General features: G+C 37.3%; 1 protein-coding gene across 2 annotated transcripts; it reads right to left on the minus strand.

Moving 5' to 3' along the window:
- On the minus strand, positions 1–17,166 carry LOC132154937 (probable cationic amino acid transporter). 2 transcript variants are annotated; one of them, XM_059563670.1, is made up of 9 exons: positions 16,719–17,166; positions 9,660–10,167; positions 8,257–8,493; positions 5,883–6,100; positions 5,612–5,758; positions 4,247–4,455; positions 2,621–3,498; positions 1,213–2,052; positions 1–1,178 (listed from the first exon to the last, which is right to left on the minus strand). In XM_059563670.1, the coding sequence occupies exons 2-8, from the start codon at positions 9,961–9,963 to the stop codon at positions 1,676–1,678; spliced, it is 2,370 nt and encodes a 789-aa protein (XP_059419653.1). In that variant the 5' UTR covers positions 9,964–10,167; positions 16,719–17,166; the 3' UTR covers positions 1–1,178; positions 1,213–1,675. The 2 variants fall into 2 exon arrangements, with proteins under 2 accessions (XP_059419653.1, XP_059419654.1); XM_059563671.1 differs by lacking the exon at positions 16,719–17,166 and adding an exon at positions 13,860–13,955.
- Between the last annotated feature and the right edge of the window lie 1,999 nt (positions 17,167–19,165).

Raw genomic sequence — 19,165 nt, forward strand, 5'->3', positions numbered from 1 at the left:
CGGTCGGCAGGCTGCTACCCTCTTCTCTCAGAATGCTACATTTGAGATTTACATCAAGTCTTTCATCGGTCACCACATGCAGATACTCACAGTTTTACTCTGGGCCCATTTGTTCTGAACATGCTATACATTCAGCAAAATGGCACAGTGACAAAGAATCACATCATAGACCAGATGCAAGGAAAAAAACCAACCCAGGCCCCAAAATGAAGCTCTATGCACTGTGAGAACTAATGGGACTCAAAGGACACAGCCAGCAAATCATTTATGGCAACTCAATCTTTTGTTTTTTAACATTTCAACCTATTTGTCACAAACACAATTTGGGGGAGACACATTTAAAGTAATATGGCATGACATACTCAGTGCATTTTAAACACATGTGGCCTTCCAAATGTATGGATTTGAGGCCTGGTTTGGTTGCTTTGTTTTTTTTTTTTTTTTCTCGGCTGCCAGAGCTATAGCACAGATAGAGTTAGATTGGACAGATCAATTGAACGCCATGTGAATTATAAGGGAAGAGCACAGCCAGATAAAAAATCACAACACGCTCCACACCACATGCAAATTTCACTCCCTCTCTTTTCCCGTTTTTTTTTTTTTTTTGTCAACGGACACAATGACCAGCTGAGAGACACAAATCGTACTGTGGTCACACTGTCAGTATTTACACAGAGCTGCCTGCTTGCAAGGATGAACCGGAGTCACTGGCACATAGGATGAATGGATGGTCGGTGGTGACACGTGATGGCTGACAGGCACCTTCACAAGGAAAACAAGGCCCATGGATATGTCGGCATCAACAGAAATGACAAACAAACAAGCATGGCCATTTTGATGGTCATATTTAAAGCACACACTTACAGATGAAGGCACTATTGCAAGCAAAGTCCAATTACTATTTGTGACAACCTAAAATCCAAACCTCACTTGGGCTAGATGTTAGAGCAGAAGAGAACGAGGCCTTTGATTCAGTGGGGTCATTCTCAGTCACATTTTATGGCTATCATCTATCTTTGCTTCTCAAAATGAACCTTTTTGTATGCAATATTAAAATTGAGTAAGGAAAAACAGCTGCTTACTGAATTGCAAAAGTGTGCAAATCGCTTTAAGTGTTTTAAGGGCTTCACATTGCAATGTTTACTGGTTTTATTTCGACCCCACATAACGTTGGAGGGCTAATAGACTACAGGAAGTGACCTGTGAACGGACATCCTCCTGGCAGATGAAAGTCGCTCATATTGGGAAAGGCTGTGAGACTGTGATAATTAACTGGGCAGTAATAAACTACTCGCTGGGTAATACATTTCATGCTAGTTACTGTACTTTGGGTTGGGGGGGCGGGGGGACTTTCAAGTGAAACAGTAGATTATACATATTTAAGTGCTAAAGAGTTCGGTAACATGATTACATTGGGAATTAGGGATCAAACAGTTAACATTTATTTTAAAAAGAAGGAATATTTGGGCTCTTTAGGATCTGTGTGGTCACAAAAAAAAAAAATGATCGAAAGCCTTCTAAAAGTTAAATTCCATCCTATGTGTTCTCATTATTCTATCAGTGAAAAGGGGCTGCAAATTAAGGAATAGGAATCAAATAAAAACTCATTGCAGAGACATAACCTAGCCCAAGGGTTCTGCAGTTGTTGGCAGATGAGTACATTCAGATTACATTCTCATTCCAAAGGATCGTCCAAATCGTCGTCAACTACCAGTGCCTCAAAGCCCGGACTGGGTTTGCCAGCTTTGCTTTTGGCCCTGCTGTGTGAGGAGGAAGAGGAGGTCCTGTGGTTGTCTACCCTCTGCAGGCCGTCAGGCTGAGGCTCGCTCTGCTCCTGGTGTTGCTGTTTCTGGTGCCCACCTTTGCCCCCATGGGAGTCCCAGGATTCGTACGGCCCTCCGTCTCCAGAAGGGTGCAGATCATCATCTACTGCAAAGCTGTCATCCACCCCAATGTCGTAGCGCTGGTATGTGCTAGCCTGAGCCTCCTCCTCACGTGCTGTTATCTCCAGGGTGCTGCTCCACATGCCGTAGCCAAAGTAGATCAAAATACCTGCAGAAACGATTACACAGAGATAACACAAACACCGCACATATGAAACATTTAACATGAAAACATCAGTGTGATGCCTTTTTGGTGTTCAGAAATGTCAAAATAAATTCTTGTAGTGCTAAACACCAAAGAGAAAAAAAGGAACCTTGTACTGTTTCATTCTACTTTGCATTGTCTTCCAACGATTCTTAACATTAGAAGATACTTGTTATTTTAACAATGTTCCTGATCATTTCAGTCTGATCCTAACATTCATGATGGGAGCATTTCTTAAGGTCAGTTTGTAAGGTCAATGAATCACACTGCCTCTCTGTCTCTCTCACAGGTGAGTGTGAAAAGGAACCAGCAACTGTTTGATTACCAGCATTCTTCAAAATATCATCATTTATGTTCAGCATAAGAAAGCAACTCAGACAGGTTTGGAACGACATGAGGGTAAGTAAATGATGACAGAATTTTCCTTTTCGGGTGAACTATCCCTTTAACTACAACTTGATTATTTACAAAGTGGCAAAAATAAATTAATAAATTAAAAAAATCAATTAACAGACCGGAAATAATTACTCACCCACAAAGCACCATACACCAAAACGGATCCATGTGATGGTGGAGAGCTTGAGCATGAGGTAAACATTTACCAGCATGGCAGAGGCTGGGACGAAGGGAACGCAAGGAGCCATGTAGGGCAGGCGCTTGGGGTTCTCCGGCTGCTGAATGATGATGAAGACCAAGAGCATAATGACCAGAAGCAGCAGTACCAGCAGCAGCACTGCCCACCACTGGCCATCAGCGATCTGACCCGAGCCGAAGATGATGAGGGAGCAGAAGCAGAAGATGAGGATAAAGAGCAAAATGACGCAGCGGGTGACGATGCGGCCAGTGGCCATGGTGGGTCGGTCCATCTTGCCCGGCAAGCCAAGCCGAATGCGCATGGTGTAATAGCGAGGCCCCAGCAACTTCTTCAACTTCAGCAGATACACGCTATCTGTCTCATCTGACTCGATGCCTGAGGACATGTCCACTGTGCCATAGTTGGGGTGACTGGCAGTGTAGGTGGACTTGTCGGGTTTACCGATCAGCATCTCATTGTCTCCTAGAGATGGTAAGTTCTTGGCTCCACAGGCGTTTGTTGGAGCTCCTCCAAAATCATCGCCCTCGCTGATTGGCGAACAGGCTTCCTTCTCAAACTCGGCTAGAACTCCCTCCTTACGCTTTGCATTCTGCTCGGAGAGGAAGTTGACGAATCCGTGAATGTCTCCCTCGGGCTGGTAACGTAGCAGCAGCACACACACAGATACTAGCGTATAGGCTAGCAGAGTGCCAATGGACATCATCTCAATCAGGTCCCTCAGACTGACGAGCAAAGCCAAGAGAGCAGAGAGGAAGCCCGACACCACACAGGCCACTGCAGGAGTCTCTGTGTATGTGTTCACATGGGCCAGGAACCTAAAACATACAGATTGTACTCAACACCTTCAATCCTCCATTCACAAGAGGGCAGTGCATATCATTTATATATATTTATATATATTAAATGAAAAAAAAAAAACAGTTATTTGAAATCATAATGTTTCTGATCAAAAACATGTAGCCTTGGTAAAAATAAGAAACTTTTAAAATCATTAAAAAGTCTTACTGACCCCAAACTTAGTATAGTGCATGTAGTGATAGATTATGTGAAGCACAGCCGAAATTCATTTATTACAGGTACTCCACTAAAACAACTTTTTTTTTCACTTGAAATGTCATTTTTGCAGTGAGATTTAAATTTAGAAGTATTATTAGTCTTTTTTAAATACATTTTTAACATTTTTAAAGACCCTCACCTTTGAATCTGATCACAAATGGTCATATAAGATGCATTTGAGCTATTTTGAGAGATACTACTACCGAATGCACCACAATGCATCTTATCTGACCACTTTTGATAACCAATGACTAGTGTACTGATTTTAACGCCATATGTAAACAGGGTGAATCATACCAACATTAAATTTTTATCAAAGAAGTCTTACCACATACCCATACTGGCTTTGATTTAAAATGTCATGGCTCTAAGTAGCATTTCTTTTGAGGAGCTTACTTCTCCAGCAGAGAATGATATTTAAATGGCATTTTTACAACATTTAATGGAAACATGCATTATAGAGCATCACAGATCATTACTTAATCCTGTGATTTCATTTTATTTTACCTGAAGAGCAAACCATCTCCGGCCATGGCATAGATGACTCTCGGCAATGGGAAGAGAGAGCCCAACAAACTAACTGTCAGTCCTGCAATGGAGCCGATGGCCACTATGTATTTGGCAGTTTGGAAGCCATGCAGAGAAAACATTTCCATCAGCGGAGCATCTGTGTCAATTTCAGTGTAGGGGACCATCAGGGTGAGGATCACACTCACCTGTGAGAGAGACAGAGAGGCAGTGTGATTCATTGACCTTACAAACTGACCTTAAGAAATCTCCCATCATGAATGTTAGGATCAGACTGAAATGATCAGGAACATTGTTAAAATAACAAGTATCTTCTAATGTTAAGAATCGTTGGAAGACAATACAAAGTAGAATGAAACAGTACGAGGTTCCTTTTTTTTCTCTTTGGTGTTTAGCACTACAAGAATTTATTTTGACATTTCTGAACACCAAAAAGGCATCACACTGATGTTTTCATATGTTAAAATATCAAGTTTTTTATTTTTTTTTATTTAAATTTTTCTGGGTAGGAAGCACTGGGTTCTGAAAGTTATCGTCTGTTTTCATAGTACTGTACAATGGACATTTTTACGTCAAAAGATCAAGAAAACTTTGATTGCATGTGATATGACCCATATAACAAATCTCAGAAATGCTATCTTTATCTGTAACACAAACACACACATATGCACACAAACATACACACACATACAGAGAGGGAAATTAAATGCCTGGCTAAAATTAGCCACTACAAAAACAGAATGAGATCTGGAGTGGTGAACACTGCTAATTAACAAGTTTGCTCCTCATCAGACAGTCCTGTAGGTGTGAAAATGAAGAGCCATTTTAGTAAAGGCGTTTTCATTCCATCTGAAACCAAAAGAGATATCAGAAAAATTGGAGAGAGATAAAAGAATAAAAAGACAAATTAGAAGAAAAAAAGACATATATAAAACGTATTGTTCTAAGATGCAGACAAGAGGTTTGTTGGTGAATTAACACCCATTACGTTCCTATGACAACCTCCTAAAGACAGACAGCATTGAGCTTTAATAAATTCAGACATTATACATGAATAGAATAATCAATGACTGTGTGTGAACACAAAGAAAGGAACGAAGAAAAGATATGCCACATTAAGTAGATGATCTTTTTAAATAAAAACTCAGGCATGCATTATTTATATTCTTACACAGAGAAGTTGAAGTATCAACAGACTGTGAATGAAATAATCTAAACTTTACCATCCGACTCAAGTCACTTGTATCATCAGTAGTTTTAACAGAAAAGCAAAACAGCCAAAATATAGCCACATATGTGGAGAAAATAGCCCAAAATTAGTGATGGTTAATGCCATATACTCACAGAGACATAGGCAGTGAGACAGGTGACCAGAGAGGCAGTGATGGCATAGGGGATGGATGTGTTGGGACTCTTGGCTTCCTCTCCGGTGGTGGCTATAATGTCAAACCCAATAAAAGCATAGAAGCAAGTGGCTGCACCCTGCATGACCTGTAGAGCAGAGCGGTTTATTATAGTTACAAGACAATGCAATTTCCTCCTCAGTGTTTATACTGAGAGGCACTAACTGCACTAACGGATTGAACTTCAATAATTAATTTGAAATGTACTATACCCCTGACCAGCCATAAGGCAGGAATCGTCCCTCATCCCAGTTGCTACCACTGACGAAGAACAGTCCTGCAATCATTATGAATATCCACACCACCAGATTGATGACATTCAGCACGTTGTTGAACCCGACGGAATTCTTCACACCCAGAGCAACGATCACTGTGACCAGGCTGACTATAACCAGGGCCAGGATGTCTGGATACGCCTGCTCCCCTTTACCTGAGAGGTGATGAAGGGAAGCTGGTATTAATGCTGGCATTATAAATATTGTCTGAAAGTTTAAATAAACTCAAAAAGCATTGAATTTTTTAACTTATTTAGGCCTCATGTTGTCTTGAATACTTGAATAACATATACAGTGGATAAACTAGCAGATAGATGGAAAGATAAAATAATAAATAGATAGATAGATAGATAGATAGATAGATAGATAGATAGATAGATAGATAGATAGATAGATAGATAGATAGATAGATAGATAGATAGATAGATAGATAGATAGATAGATAGATAGATAGAATTAAAAACAGTGAGGACTTCAGTGAGGCCTCTTCATTTCAGAACAGCACTGCACACCATTGATATATAGAAATACAGATAAACAAACAAATAGATATCAGATGACATTAGTGAGTTTGGACAGCTGTTTTCACAACTTCACAACAGACAGTCCTCATCTGACCCCTCAATGCCGTCATGAAAAAAACATTCATTTCTAAAAATACTCTGCATTCTAGCCAGGCCTTAAGCAGAAATGACTATGACCCATAATGTGGCTGTTACGTGTGTGCAGAGAGACACACAGATGGAGGGATATTAGATTTTTGGAGAAAAGGGATTGGTAAAAGAAAAAGAAGAGAATTTTCAACAGCTGGTTAAGTAAGATTGTGTATTTCGGCATGATATGCCATGTTTTGTCAGACAAAATAGTCTATATGTGATATCTGTCTGCAAACCAAACATGCCATGCAGGAAGCAAATATTGTCCTTTTTAGAGTGCCCAATTTCAATCCTGCATCTGAAGTGTGAGGATCTACAGTAGATATATGGTGTGCCTTTTTGAGAACTCAACAAAGTTGTTGAAGGTCAAGGGTTTTTAAAGACAGCTATACTTTGATGTCAGACAAAAGTGTGTGATATTCTAAAACAACAATAAATAATTCATTTTTATTACTGTAATGAAACCAGACAATTAAACCATATTAAAACATTATCTGTAAAATATATTTTTAACAGTATACTATTCATTTATTCATGTGCAAAACATTTGAAAGATGACTGTATAATCAAATAATTGCATAATCTGCATTCAAGAAACATGGAAGCATTTCTGTCCTAATTTTAATAGCAAATGCCCAGCCTAAGAAAGCACTTATCTTTCCTCTTCAGTAATGTAAGTGGAGCAGCTGTTTCACAGTACAACAAAGCTGTGAGAAAGGTTGCTCGTTTTTTTAACAAGCTTTCCTCACATTGCATTGTCACCAGACTATTGACTGCTAAAGTTAGAGGTGCCTTTTCTTTTCTGCAGCACCATTAACTCCAGTCTATTGATAAATTAAGCCTACTGTAACTTGTGCTGTGTGTGTATGTGTCAAGATTATTAGTGTGCCATTTTCTTTCTTTGAAAACTGCAACATTCAGTGACATGAAATCAATAATTTAACTCAATTGGAAAATAGGATGGCTTTAAGAAGTATATTCTTGTGAAGTATATTCTTGTGAAATAAAAGAAGTTTTCTTTTTGCAGTATTTAAAGGATAGTTCATCTAAAAATGACATTTGCTGAAAACGTACTAACCTTCAGACCATCTAAGAGGTAGATGAGTTTGTTTGTTGGAAAAAAAAAATTTATTAGGGAGATTTAATTTTTTTTGCTGTATATTTACATGAGTTTGTTTATAACAACACTTGCTGACCAATAGATCTTCTGCAGTGAAAGGGTGCCGTCAGAAAGAGAGTTCAAATAGCTGATAAAAACACAACAATAATCCACAAGTAATCCACACAACTACAGTCCATCAATTAATGTTTCGTAAAGTGAAAAGCTGTGTAATTATAATAAAGAAATCCACCAAGATGCTTTTTAACTTCAAACTGTAGCTTCCTGGCTAAAATATAAGTCCTCTATGCATAATAACATATGGTTGTGTCGTGTGCATTACTTGTGGATTGTTGTGATGTTTTTATCAGCTGTTTGGACTCTCATTCTGACAGCACCCATTCACTGCAGAGGATCCATTGGAGATGAAATCCAAAATTTCTCCAAATCCATTTCAATGAAGAAACAAACTCATCTACATCTTGGATGGCCTGAGACTCAGACTTAGTTGATTATGTTCTAAACACAAATTTATAATAATGTTAATGCCACTCACCCAAACCGTTGAGCGTTCCTAGGTGGTTGATCATGAAGCCGCTGATGCTGTGATTGGCTAGGGAGTCGAACATGCTGCTGAGTGCACTGGCTCCTGCTGCTGTACCAATCAGATACTCCAAAATCAGATTCCATCCAATAAAAAAAGCCACAAATTCTCCCACTGTCACATAGCTGTAAGTATAGGCTGATCCTGTGGTTTTAGGCACTCGCACACCAAATTCAGCATAGCACACCCCTGTTGAGAGATGTGGAGAGTAATGATTACTGTAACACCTGTACTCCTGGAGGTTATCAATAATAGCATACAAGTCTCTAACCGGTTGATGAGATGGAATCAGTGATTTTTTTTGCTGGAGTGTCAGATCAATTCTTAAATGTCAAACTCATAGAATCGCAGTGGGCCAGATAACAGGGGGGAACTCCCTCTTTACAGGCTGAATCCCTGTAAACTCCACTAAAGTGGAAAAGATAAGGATCATCTGTTTCTACATTTACTCCAATATGTACTGTCTGACATCAGTGCTATAAAGCAGTACATATCCCTTCAAGTTGATGCAATACTTGATCAAATATATGATGGCACTTGAATTTATTCATTGAATGGAATCAGATTAAATTAAATTTCATTTAAAAAATGCCATGATAGCTTTTCCATGATAGCTTTTCAGTTTTTGGAATTCGGCTATTTGTTAACATTATCCAATGAAAATCATCAGAAAAAGAAAAGTTATTGAAATCTTATTACATTTCAATTAAAAAGTGTTTTCCCCCTTTGGAACAGATTAATCAATATTTTTTTCTTGGAATTATTTTACTTTAATTGAATGTTAGATTTTTGTAAACTTTTTGAAAGAAAGCATAAAAAAGCAAAAACTTTTTCCATGGCCTGTTTTGCAAATATTTACCAAGAGTGCCAATATTAGCGGAGGGCACTGTATATCTAATGGCTACATGGAATGATAAAGACAAATGCTATCTAAACTTTGCTTCTGTTTCCATGAGTGGAAATGTCAGCTGCAATCAGGAAAAAATATCCCTTTCATTTTTCCCTCCCTTTCATTTTTGGGTTCTTTATGTTTGTATCCACATGGGAAACTAAATGGATTTTCTCTCCAACACTATTTTGGGTGCAGCATGCTGTGCACAGCTTCAACCTGTAAACCTAATGAGCCAGTTCAGTGTGCGTCATCACTACACGTCAGGAGGCATGAAGATATACATGTGTTCACAGCCTGACTCGGGATCAGTGAATTAAAAAATGATGCTATCCACAGTACAATAACACTACCTAGGCTGTGCTTCACTGAGGGCAGGTTTACAGGAAGATGACAGACCTCTGTTCTCTGTGTTTTTCTCTTTTGTGTCTGACTGACTGGAACAGGAAGTGGGGGCTGCACTCACCTGACAGGATGGAGGCCACAGCAGCGATGATGAAAGACACAATGACCCCAGGACCTGCCATTTCCTTAGCCACCAGTCCAGATACCACATACATGCCAGTGCCGACACAGCTTCCCACTCCGAGAGACACAAGGTCCACGGTGGAGAGAACGCGGGCGAGTTTAGTGCCGTGAGCCCCAGTGCCTCCCGTGCTCTCCAGCATGGACTCCACCGGCTTCGTGCGCAGGACACGGGATTGGAAGGTAAACCAGGTGGCCCCCCACTGAATCCGCCGCGGGTCCAGTTTGGCGAAGAGCCTACTCATCTTAGAGCCTCGTTATGGATCAAAGGCCTGTAAGAAATGGGGCTGATACTCTGAGGAGGATGGAGAGACCGAAAAAGATTTGGGATTTTGGTTTTGTAGTATAGGGGGGTCACAAAGAAAGCAGCTGAGATGTTCACTGTCCTTCAGAGGAGCATCATTGCCAGATATTTCCACATTATCAGTGAGGGAGAAGGTGAAGCAATGCTGTGAACAAAATGAGATGACAACAGTGTGATCAATCATTATTCTTGGCAGTCATGCATGCATTCATACATAAACACACACACACACACACACACACACACACACACACACACACACACACAATATATGTTATGGGGTCAGTTTGATTTTGTTTTAATTAACTTTTTTTATTAATGTTAATATATATAATGTGATATATAATATTTTATTAATAATAACATTACTATCATTTTAGAATAAAACAGATAAATAATAATATAATCCTTTTCACAGTAGCAGTGAAATAGTGCTACATTTTACATTTTTATGCACAAGTCATATATCTACAACTATCTACAATATTATGTATTATACACCTGCCTAATTCATTGAATATATTCTGTTACTTTTTGTTTCCAATGAAACTATTCCTTATCATTCTGTGAATTCTCCCAAAAAAGATGCATTTGCTATTGTTCAATTCACTTTCTGAGGCGAATCAAAGGCTGTTGACTACTAAAACATTTGTGTTGTAGTAAAAGCCTCTTCATGCTATTCTAAAGGAAATGTGCTGCTGTATTCACCAGATTTACATTTACCCGCCTGATTAAATACCAATGCAAGAAGCAAGAAGCCCTTCTTATCCATCACTGATCTTTGTGAAAGAAAAGCCCATTATCTTAGACTGATAGATGAATGAATGCTTTGTATGTAAAACATGTAAACACAATATTTTGCTGCCATTGTGGGTCACAAAAAAAATACAAAAATAAATAAATAAAACATATGAATTCAGTCATGGATGTATCTGCCAGCAAAATGAGCCTGTCAGAGAAATCATCAAACAAATCCTCTTTATGCTAACAATATGAGACTAATTCAAGACAACTTTTAGATTTTAAACAGCACAGAGATGTTACATTAGTCATTCATATCTAGTCCATCTGATAAAGCAGTTCAGAAAGATTATAAAATACATATGAAAAATAAGCTTCGGTAGCTGGTACTAAAAGCAATGGCTTTTTGTAAGATTTTATGGATTTAATATCTTGAGGACCTCTTGATAGGAAAGAGCCGAAGATAACATCAAGGTCCACGCTGAACACCAATAAAAGGTGCTGATGAGTCCTGGTGTGCAGCCAAATAGGAACAGACAAAAAACAAACCCCAGCCTGTTCATTCCTGCTCTCATCTACTACATTTCCTATCTAACATCCTCTCTCCTCTGATCTTTTCTCTCTCAAACCTATTTTGTTCTACCAACTCATTTTTTACACCTCATTTTATAGTCCTTTCCTCTTCTCTTACACCACAAGCCCAGTTCCTTCCCTTTTAACTCATCAATCCTGTCACTTTGAAGGATTTTGATGGCTTCTCCCAGCTGTAATGATACTCTCTCTCCTTCATCCCATGTCTATCTGTCTGCAGAATGAAAGTAGCAAATCGCAAAGAAGTCTGTCCTTCAGAGTGACTAAAGCACATGGCTGCTGACCAAGATAATGATTTGTCTAAAGGTTTCTACCCCACAGGCCATATGGACTGGGACTGTCTGCTTTACAGTATAGCTTATAAATGACCTAAAATTATGATCGGTTGTATTGTGGTTTCTAGAAAACCAATAAACTTAGGTGAAGTCCTCCCTGTTGGTCTGCAAATGTAAAAGTAAATGTTATTTAAAGATTATATACTGTCCCATTTCACAGCAGTGTGCAGTATAAGATAAACTCCAACCTCACATAAAAAAGCAAACCAAACAGGGGGAGCCCCAGGTGGATGTCAAGTTCGCCTAAATCAGTCATGGCTATCATTTAGGAATCATGGTAATTGCAATGTGATTGCTAAGGGAGGTGATAGAAGTGGTTTGGCCATCAGCAGGCGATGTGAGAAGAATTGATTTCCATTGTGAGATCATTGTGTGGGAAAAGAGAGTGGGTGTTTCTACATCTTTTGTCAAGGGGGTCTGATTGACTGAACTGTTGCCAGTGTGCATCTGAACATCAGTATTCAATGCAAACCTGATATTGCTCATCTTAGGAATACATAAAAAACACCACAGAATTGTTTGTCTTCACTGATCAAGCTGTACAACCTAGCAAAAAATGTTTCCTTTTTCTTCGGTTTCCAATTGATGTTGATTCATCTGATAGTTTTTACAGTGACATTTTATTCAAAAATTTATATGCCATCAGTATACCCTAAATAAAACTTTGGGGCCTGGTCTATTCACATCATGATAAAAAATTCAGGACATTTTTATTTAGCTCTAACACTATTTTTATAAGCTAATGCTCAAATTCTGATCTATTTTTTTTTTTTTTTTTTACTTTCATCATATCTATTAAACCTTCAACTCAGTCAACATAACTCAAATATAACCTTTACTTTAAAACTTGTTTTACAATTTCAGAAATTCCTGACAAGCTTTCTTTCCTTCAATTTGTTTTGAATATCTGCCACAGTAGATAGCGACAGTGAGATTTTAACCCATAGTTCCAGATGAGAACATGCCACCCTAACTACACCCCTTCTATTCACACTACATAATTCTGCACTTTAATCACTCTTGCTAATAACAGGGTGAATTTACAAGTCAATTAAAATCTTCTCACCGGCATCATTTCACCTTGTGTGACACTACAGTTTCCACCCCACTATTCAAGATACAGCGATACACGGCAGAGCTTCGGCTGCAGCAGATGGTGTGTAGAAACTGCACTGCTTAAATTATGTAGAGGGATTCAGACTGCATGTATTTTTTTATTGCAAAGCCCTGCCAATATACTGTACACCTTGGCAGAAGGAAAGACGGAGAAACTGTTCAACAGGCTGTCCTCCAGACACAGCATATTTATTGTTTTAAAATACCAGGATTAGGATACCAGTCCTTGTTCGGAATTACAGACGTATCTTAAATGTAACTGAAAAACGCATTATGTATATATGTTTGAATATTATGTAAATCAAACACTTCTGAAAGCCTAACTAAAAATCATGTACTGCAGCTCTGTTTGGAGTTTAGAATAGGGATCCGCATTCAATTTGAGGATATAAATAATAATAGAAATTCAAAAATCTGGTGTTGGTAAGATATTTTTTATTTTTTTATTTTTTTTTTGTAAAGAAGTCTCATGCTCACACAGGCTGCATTTGAGCAAAAAATACAGTAAAAACTATATTTTAATATTGTAAAATATTATCACACTTAAAAAGTCTTCAGTTTTCTTTCAGAAATCACTCTAATATGCTAATTTGTTGCTCAAGAAACATTTCTTATTATCAATTTTGAAAATAGTTGTGCTGCATATGTTTTTTTTAAATTGTAATAAAAAAATTGTGGGACTTCTTTGATTAATAGAAACTTTAAACGAAGAGCATTTATTTAAACATTTGTAACATTATTAATGTTTTTAGTCCCTTTTGATAAGTTTAATGTATCCTTGAATAAAAGTATTAATGTGCAAAAAAAAAGTTTTTTTCAGTTTGACCCCAAACTGAAAAAAAGGAATACTGTTCTATACAACACAGTAAAAAATAAACCCACTTATGTAAAAGTAATGCTTTCTATAATTCCTTCAATTTTGGTACAAATAAACATATAATACAAATATGTTGAAGATCCTTAAAGCATCATCTCTCACCTCACCTAAAAAATAAAAAACAGTGTGCCAACAGAAGACTTGTTTAAATGCAGAAACTTCAAAATTTGATCATACTTGTCTTCACCCACACAGTCAGATCTTTCCTTGGGGCTGTATAGTCCAACTCCTCCATTCTTCTTGCCTTCCCTTCTCTACTGTCCCCTCCTCCTCCAGGCTGCTGCACTATTACATAAACTGGCTGCTGAGCAGAGTGAATCTCCTGGCACGCACACTAACACCATTTCTGGCCATCAGATTTATTGCTCCCCTTTCTCCCTCGGTACAACTCCCATCTCTAAGTATCAGGGCACAGTCAGAGCCAAAGTCAACCAAATATTTGACTACAGCATTCTAAAACTATTGTTTTGGTCGCATGATGTTGCTAACTGTTTGATAGAGCAACAATGTGGTATTAAAAGGAATAGTTCACCCAAAAATGAATATTTGCTAAAAAAGTACTCACCCTCAGGCCATCTAAGATGTAGATGAGTCTGTTTCTTCATCAGAACGGATCCATTATTAAGGTGTTCTAACTTTAAACTGTCGCTTCTGGCCAAAATTTGAATCCGTAATCCATAATAATGCTTCCTCCAGTGAAAGATCCACTGTTGTCCCCTCACACCAAAATCCACCAACATATTTTTTTTTAACAATTTTTTTAATGTAAAGGCTGCTTGATCTGTGCATATTTATCTTTTAATTCAGCCAACGTTTTAACTGAAGAAAGTAACAGAGGGCTTGTATTTTTAGCCGGAAGCAACAGTTTAAAATTAATATGACCTTAATGATAGATTTATTTCTTACAAAAGTGCAGCATTACACTTCATGAGACACTCATTCTGATGGCACCCATTCACCGCAGAGGATCCATTGGTGAGCAAGTGACGTAAAGCTACATTTCTTCAAATCTGTTCTGATGAAGAAATAAACTCATTCTGAGTAAATTATTGGGTGAACTATTCCTGTAATCAGTCAGAGGTCATTAATTAACAACAAACAGTGCTATAAGGCAATGGGTGATGTCTACAATAATAAAATCAATCCTAAAAATTTTTCCAGAAACTTAACACTCCAAATACTCTACTTTAAAGATTCAATTTTGGTCTTTATAATGAAATTGTGGGTTTTTATATATGTATAGTGTCTTCTCAGCTGTTCACTGCATTATGTCTCATGCTCACTATCATTAGCCATGCAGTGCTACATGCGTGGTGGTCCTAATTGACAGAAAGCCTATAATTGTATTACAGCATGTGCACAAACAATACGAGTGACATCACAATAGTGGCGGGAGCTTCATGGGAGTATGCACTAGTGTGGCTCATTGAGGAAAGAAAGCAAGTCATACCCATGAGTCAGAGTTGAAAAAGCAAATTACAAGCATGCAGCTTTTCAAAAGCCAAAGCAAAAAAATGCTTTCAAAAAAGCAACAATAAACAGCTCTTGGTTAATTAAGAGGTGTTTTATTTATTTATTTATTTTTTTTGGAAGAATTGTCGACTCATTTGGAAATTTGCCAAAGCTACACTGTAAAATGTTCACAAGTAAAAATGTGAAAAAAAAACCTGTTACTTAACTTACCATATACTGTACTGAATGGTCAGAAGTTACATTAAAACAAATATACATTTAATTAAAAAGGACATTAGGTGTAATTTTGCTGTAAAACACAGTACAAATGATTGTTTTTAGAATTAACTTTCAGAATAACTTATTCAATAGGTAAGTTACATGTTGTGTAATTAAAAGAGAGAAAGAAAAGTTACTTAGAAGTCCTAGAATGATGTATAACATTTGATTATCTTTTACTGAAACAAGAAATTAATCTTATTATTTATGTTAATGGTTATGTACATTACTGTATTTCATGTTACACTTTATGCTGGTTGAAGTGCATTATATTAGTAGGCTACTTGTAGACGCAAACATTAACATTCTTTTCTGCCTTTTGCAGAAGAATAAAATGATTCAGTATAATACACTCCCTTTATAAATACAGTGGGGTGCAGTGTAATAAAAACATAAGCGCACAGCACAACTCAAAAAATCAGAATAAATAAGCCCAACGAATATATAAAGATTGATTATCCACTAAAGCAGCAGAGACCTAATAATCTAATATAATGGAACAACAGGAAAGGCGATAATTTTCAATTCTATTTAACTGTTTAAAGACCACTCACAAGCAAAATGGCCAATCATCAAACCACTTCTAAGGAGGAGGCAAACATCAATCCCTTATTCCTAAGAAGAAAGAGATAACACCTCTTTCGAACAAGCAGGATAAAGTCTCCTTACCAACTATTTTTGTAAGTAGTAGTCTAATATAACTTGCTATTGTATAAAACAGGATGTGTGTGCTTCAGCACCATGGTCAGCGCCGCTGTATTTTACACGCCCGTTTATAAACAAAGCCGCATCCACGAGTAACCATGTCATTGGAGATTAACCTCGTTTCACTGCCTAGAGCTCCACTACAGACATATTCACAGGCGGTGTACTCAAAACAAACCAATGCTGATCTAAAACCCCTCCGTCATTAATAATGTAGATACGCCTTCGCCTCTCTATTGCATAAAAAGCATGTTATTGAAATGTAGACATTCAGTTGATAGCGATCTCACACCGCCCCTCCCGTGAAACACAACTAGATGATACTAAAACAAAATGTTTCCTTTCTTCTCGTTCTTCGTTTCTTTTCTTTTTTTTTTAACCACCAATGCAGTGGTTTGAATATAGTCACTGACGAGTCAATATCTGTTTAAAATAAAGTTAACTGCGATAGCATATTATCCCAAGAGAGTTGCTTTAAAAAGACGGATTCGTTTAAAAATAACCGTAATTAGTTCATATGTGATTCTGATTTGGGCTGAAATGGTCTAATGAGGTCTAAGGCACATCCTGACCTAGTGTCTGGGCTCAGTCAACACTTACCTTCCAGGCAGCCGCTGTCCAGCTGTGCCGACGCTGATGTACGGTGCTGCTTACAGCAGCGCGACACGGTGGCGTAGTCCAAAGCCAGCTGGATCACAAGTAGGATGCATTTCCGTTTGCGTATCATATAATTCTCATCATACCATTAGCAATGATTTAACATAACTTAACGCAGCACTGAAGGCAAAAAAAAAAAAAATCATTGCAGGGATGAAGGTCGTCGTAGGGAGGGATACTTCACTGATGCTGCCAAAAGGGACGTACGTTCATGTAGTAACGTAGGGGTTAAATTATTCAGTCACTGCCTCCACGTGATAAGCGAGCAAATTCATTATTTATCATAGCCGTCTACGTCAATGACGTTATGATATCATTGCTTGAGAACATCGAGCCCCTTTTGTGACAGGCAAAATGTATGATCCGTCATCAATCCGCCATCAAAAGCATGGTGGAAAGAGAACAGGAAGCACGCTCTCCGCATCAAATGAAAAGATGCAAAAACCGAGAGATGAAAAGTGACGTAGCTGTTGACTATTGCGTGTGTATCAAATCTGCCTAAGGACATAATGATGTAACATTTGAACTCCTGTCAGTGTTTTTCGAGGAATGCATTTCAAACTTAAAAATATTTCCATATTTTTCTACTACAAATTAGTTTTGAAATCTATACCTTGTCCCTAAATCGAGTAAATTGAATGCAAAGAGTGATGTCTGCTACAAACTATCACTGTAAAAAGTTTTTTTTTTTTTTTTATATTGTAAATAAAACAAAGATGTGAGTATTTTCCAACAGTAAATACTATTTCGTCAGGGGGAAAAAAGTTAAGTATGTATTTCACTATTATTCATATTAATGATAATCCTGTATGCGTTTATTTTATTATTTATCTCACAAAATCCTCCTTCAAAAAAATAAAATACAAAATAAAATAAAATAAATAATTATTTTAAAATTGTAAACAAAAACAGAATAAAAAGAAAAAAAAAGAAAAAAAAAAACCTTAGCCCAATAATTAAAAGAATGACATATTCTGAGTTTGTCACTCTCACAATTAAGACAACTGCAGCCAGGAAAAAAAAAAAAAAAAAAAAAAATATATATATATATATATATATATATATATATATATATATATATATATATATATTCTTGCTTATGACGTTGAAATATGAGTGTGTCGACTGTCCACATTACCTGTGTGTATTGTTTATTAGATTCAGTCTCTATTAAAAACAATGAGTTCAATTTTCATGCATGAGTCATAACATTACACCCAGAGTAATATTCAGTGGTTAGGGAATATTGTTTAGAAGCAGACATGAGTTACCCTGGAGCAGGATTTTAAACAAAACTGATCTTACTTTTGCTGTTGCTCTTTTTTTCCTGTTGAAAATGTCAAATCCCCCGCAGTTCTCCAGCCATGTGTGTGGGATGAGTCTTTCTCTACAGAGAATATTTGATGGGGGGAAAGCACTGTCTCTATCAAATCTGTGTGCTCAAACTGGCCTGAGGACCCTGACCTTGGCTCAGTGTCTCTTCCCAGCTCTCAGCCTCTGGCCCAATCTCTCTGTCTTGGTTGTCACATGTAATAAGGGCTGAGGGCATCTCAGAATTGTTTTGAGTGTAGCATTCCTCATTATGAAATACATCAGCTTGATGCAGCTTCAGAGGCTTTGTGTTTTATGCCAGTGATAATCAATGTAGAATAATTTTTCCTAATGTGTAAAGAGATCATTATTCAACAAGATTATGAAAATATAAATCAGATTAGTATATGGATTGACAGGAAATATCTTCCCTTCCTCCATCTGTTTTTGTCTGTTACAGCCTCTTCTCACATAAGTGTCAATTTCACAAAATCCATCACATCCAAATTAAATGTCAGTGCTGCCAAATAATATTCAGTCTGGTGTAATTTTAGTATCAAAATAGTTTAGTTTTTGTTATAATTTGAATATTACCAAATACTCTGAATATAATATGCTTGCATTAAATTTTTTATATTTTCTCACTTTAATTTTAAAGTTTTAGTAACCTTGCTTTTTTATGTTTTTTATTATTATTTTTATTTTATTTTTTAAAGGGGACATAACACACATTTTCTCCAATCTCATGTTAATCTTGAGTACTTATATAGTAGTATTGCATCCTTCATATCTCCGAAAAGTCTTTAGTTTTATCAGATTTATAAAAGAAAGATACTGCTTTACGATTCTCTCTTTAAACAGCCAAGCTCCTGGAGGCGTGTCATGGGCGGAGCTAAAGAGTTCCAAGCACTTAGTACATGCCAATTGTCAACAAGAGACAGAAATTGTATGCAGTTTTACTCACTTTTTGCGATTCCAGCTCATGACTGGGATATTTTATCACTCTGACTGCTCTATCTTTCAGTATCAAACGATCTGCAAATCCAGCGTCAAACTGGGCCAAAATGACAGGAACATAC

The sequence above is a fragment of the Carassius carassius genome, chromosome 12 (assembly GCF_963082965.1).
Source record: "Carassius carassius chromosome 12, fCarCar2.1, whole genome shotgun sequence".
NCBI lineage: Eukaryota > Metazoa > Chordata > Actinopteri > Cypriniformes > Cyprinidae > Carassius > Carassius carassius.

Bases quoted from the DNA above. Each gene is read 5' to 3' on its own strand.
- LOC132154937 (XM_059563670.1), bottom strand. From the start codon at position 9,963: ATGAGTAGGCTCTTCGCCAAACTGGACCCGCGGCGGATTCAGTGGGGG. The intron at 8,494-9,659 runs GTGAGTGCAGCC...ATCTCTCAACAG, and splicing joins TGTGGCCTCCATCCTGTCAG to GGGTGTGCTATGCTGAATTT. The intron at 5,759-5,882 runs GTATAGTACATT...TCTGCTCTACAG, and splicing joins TGCCTTATGGCTGGTCAGGG to GTCATGCAGGGTGCAGCCAC.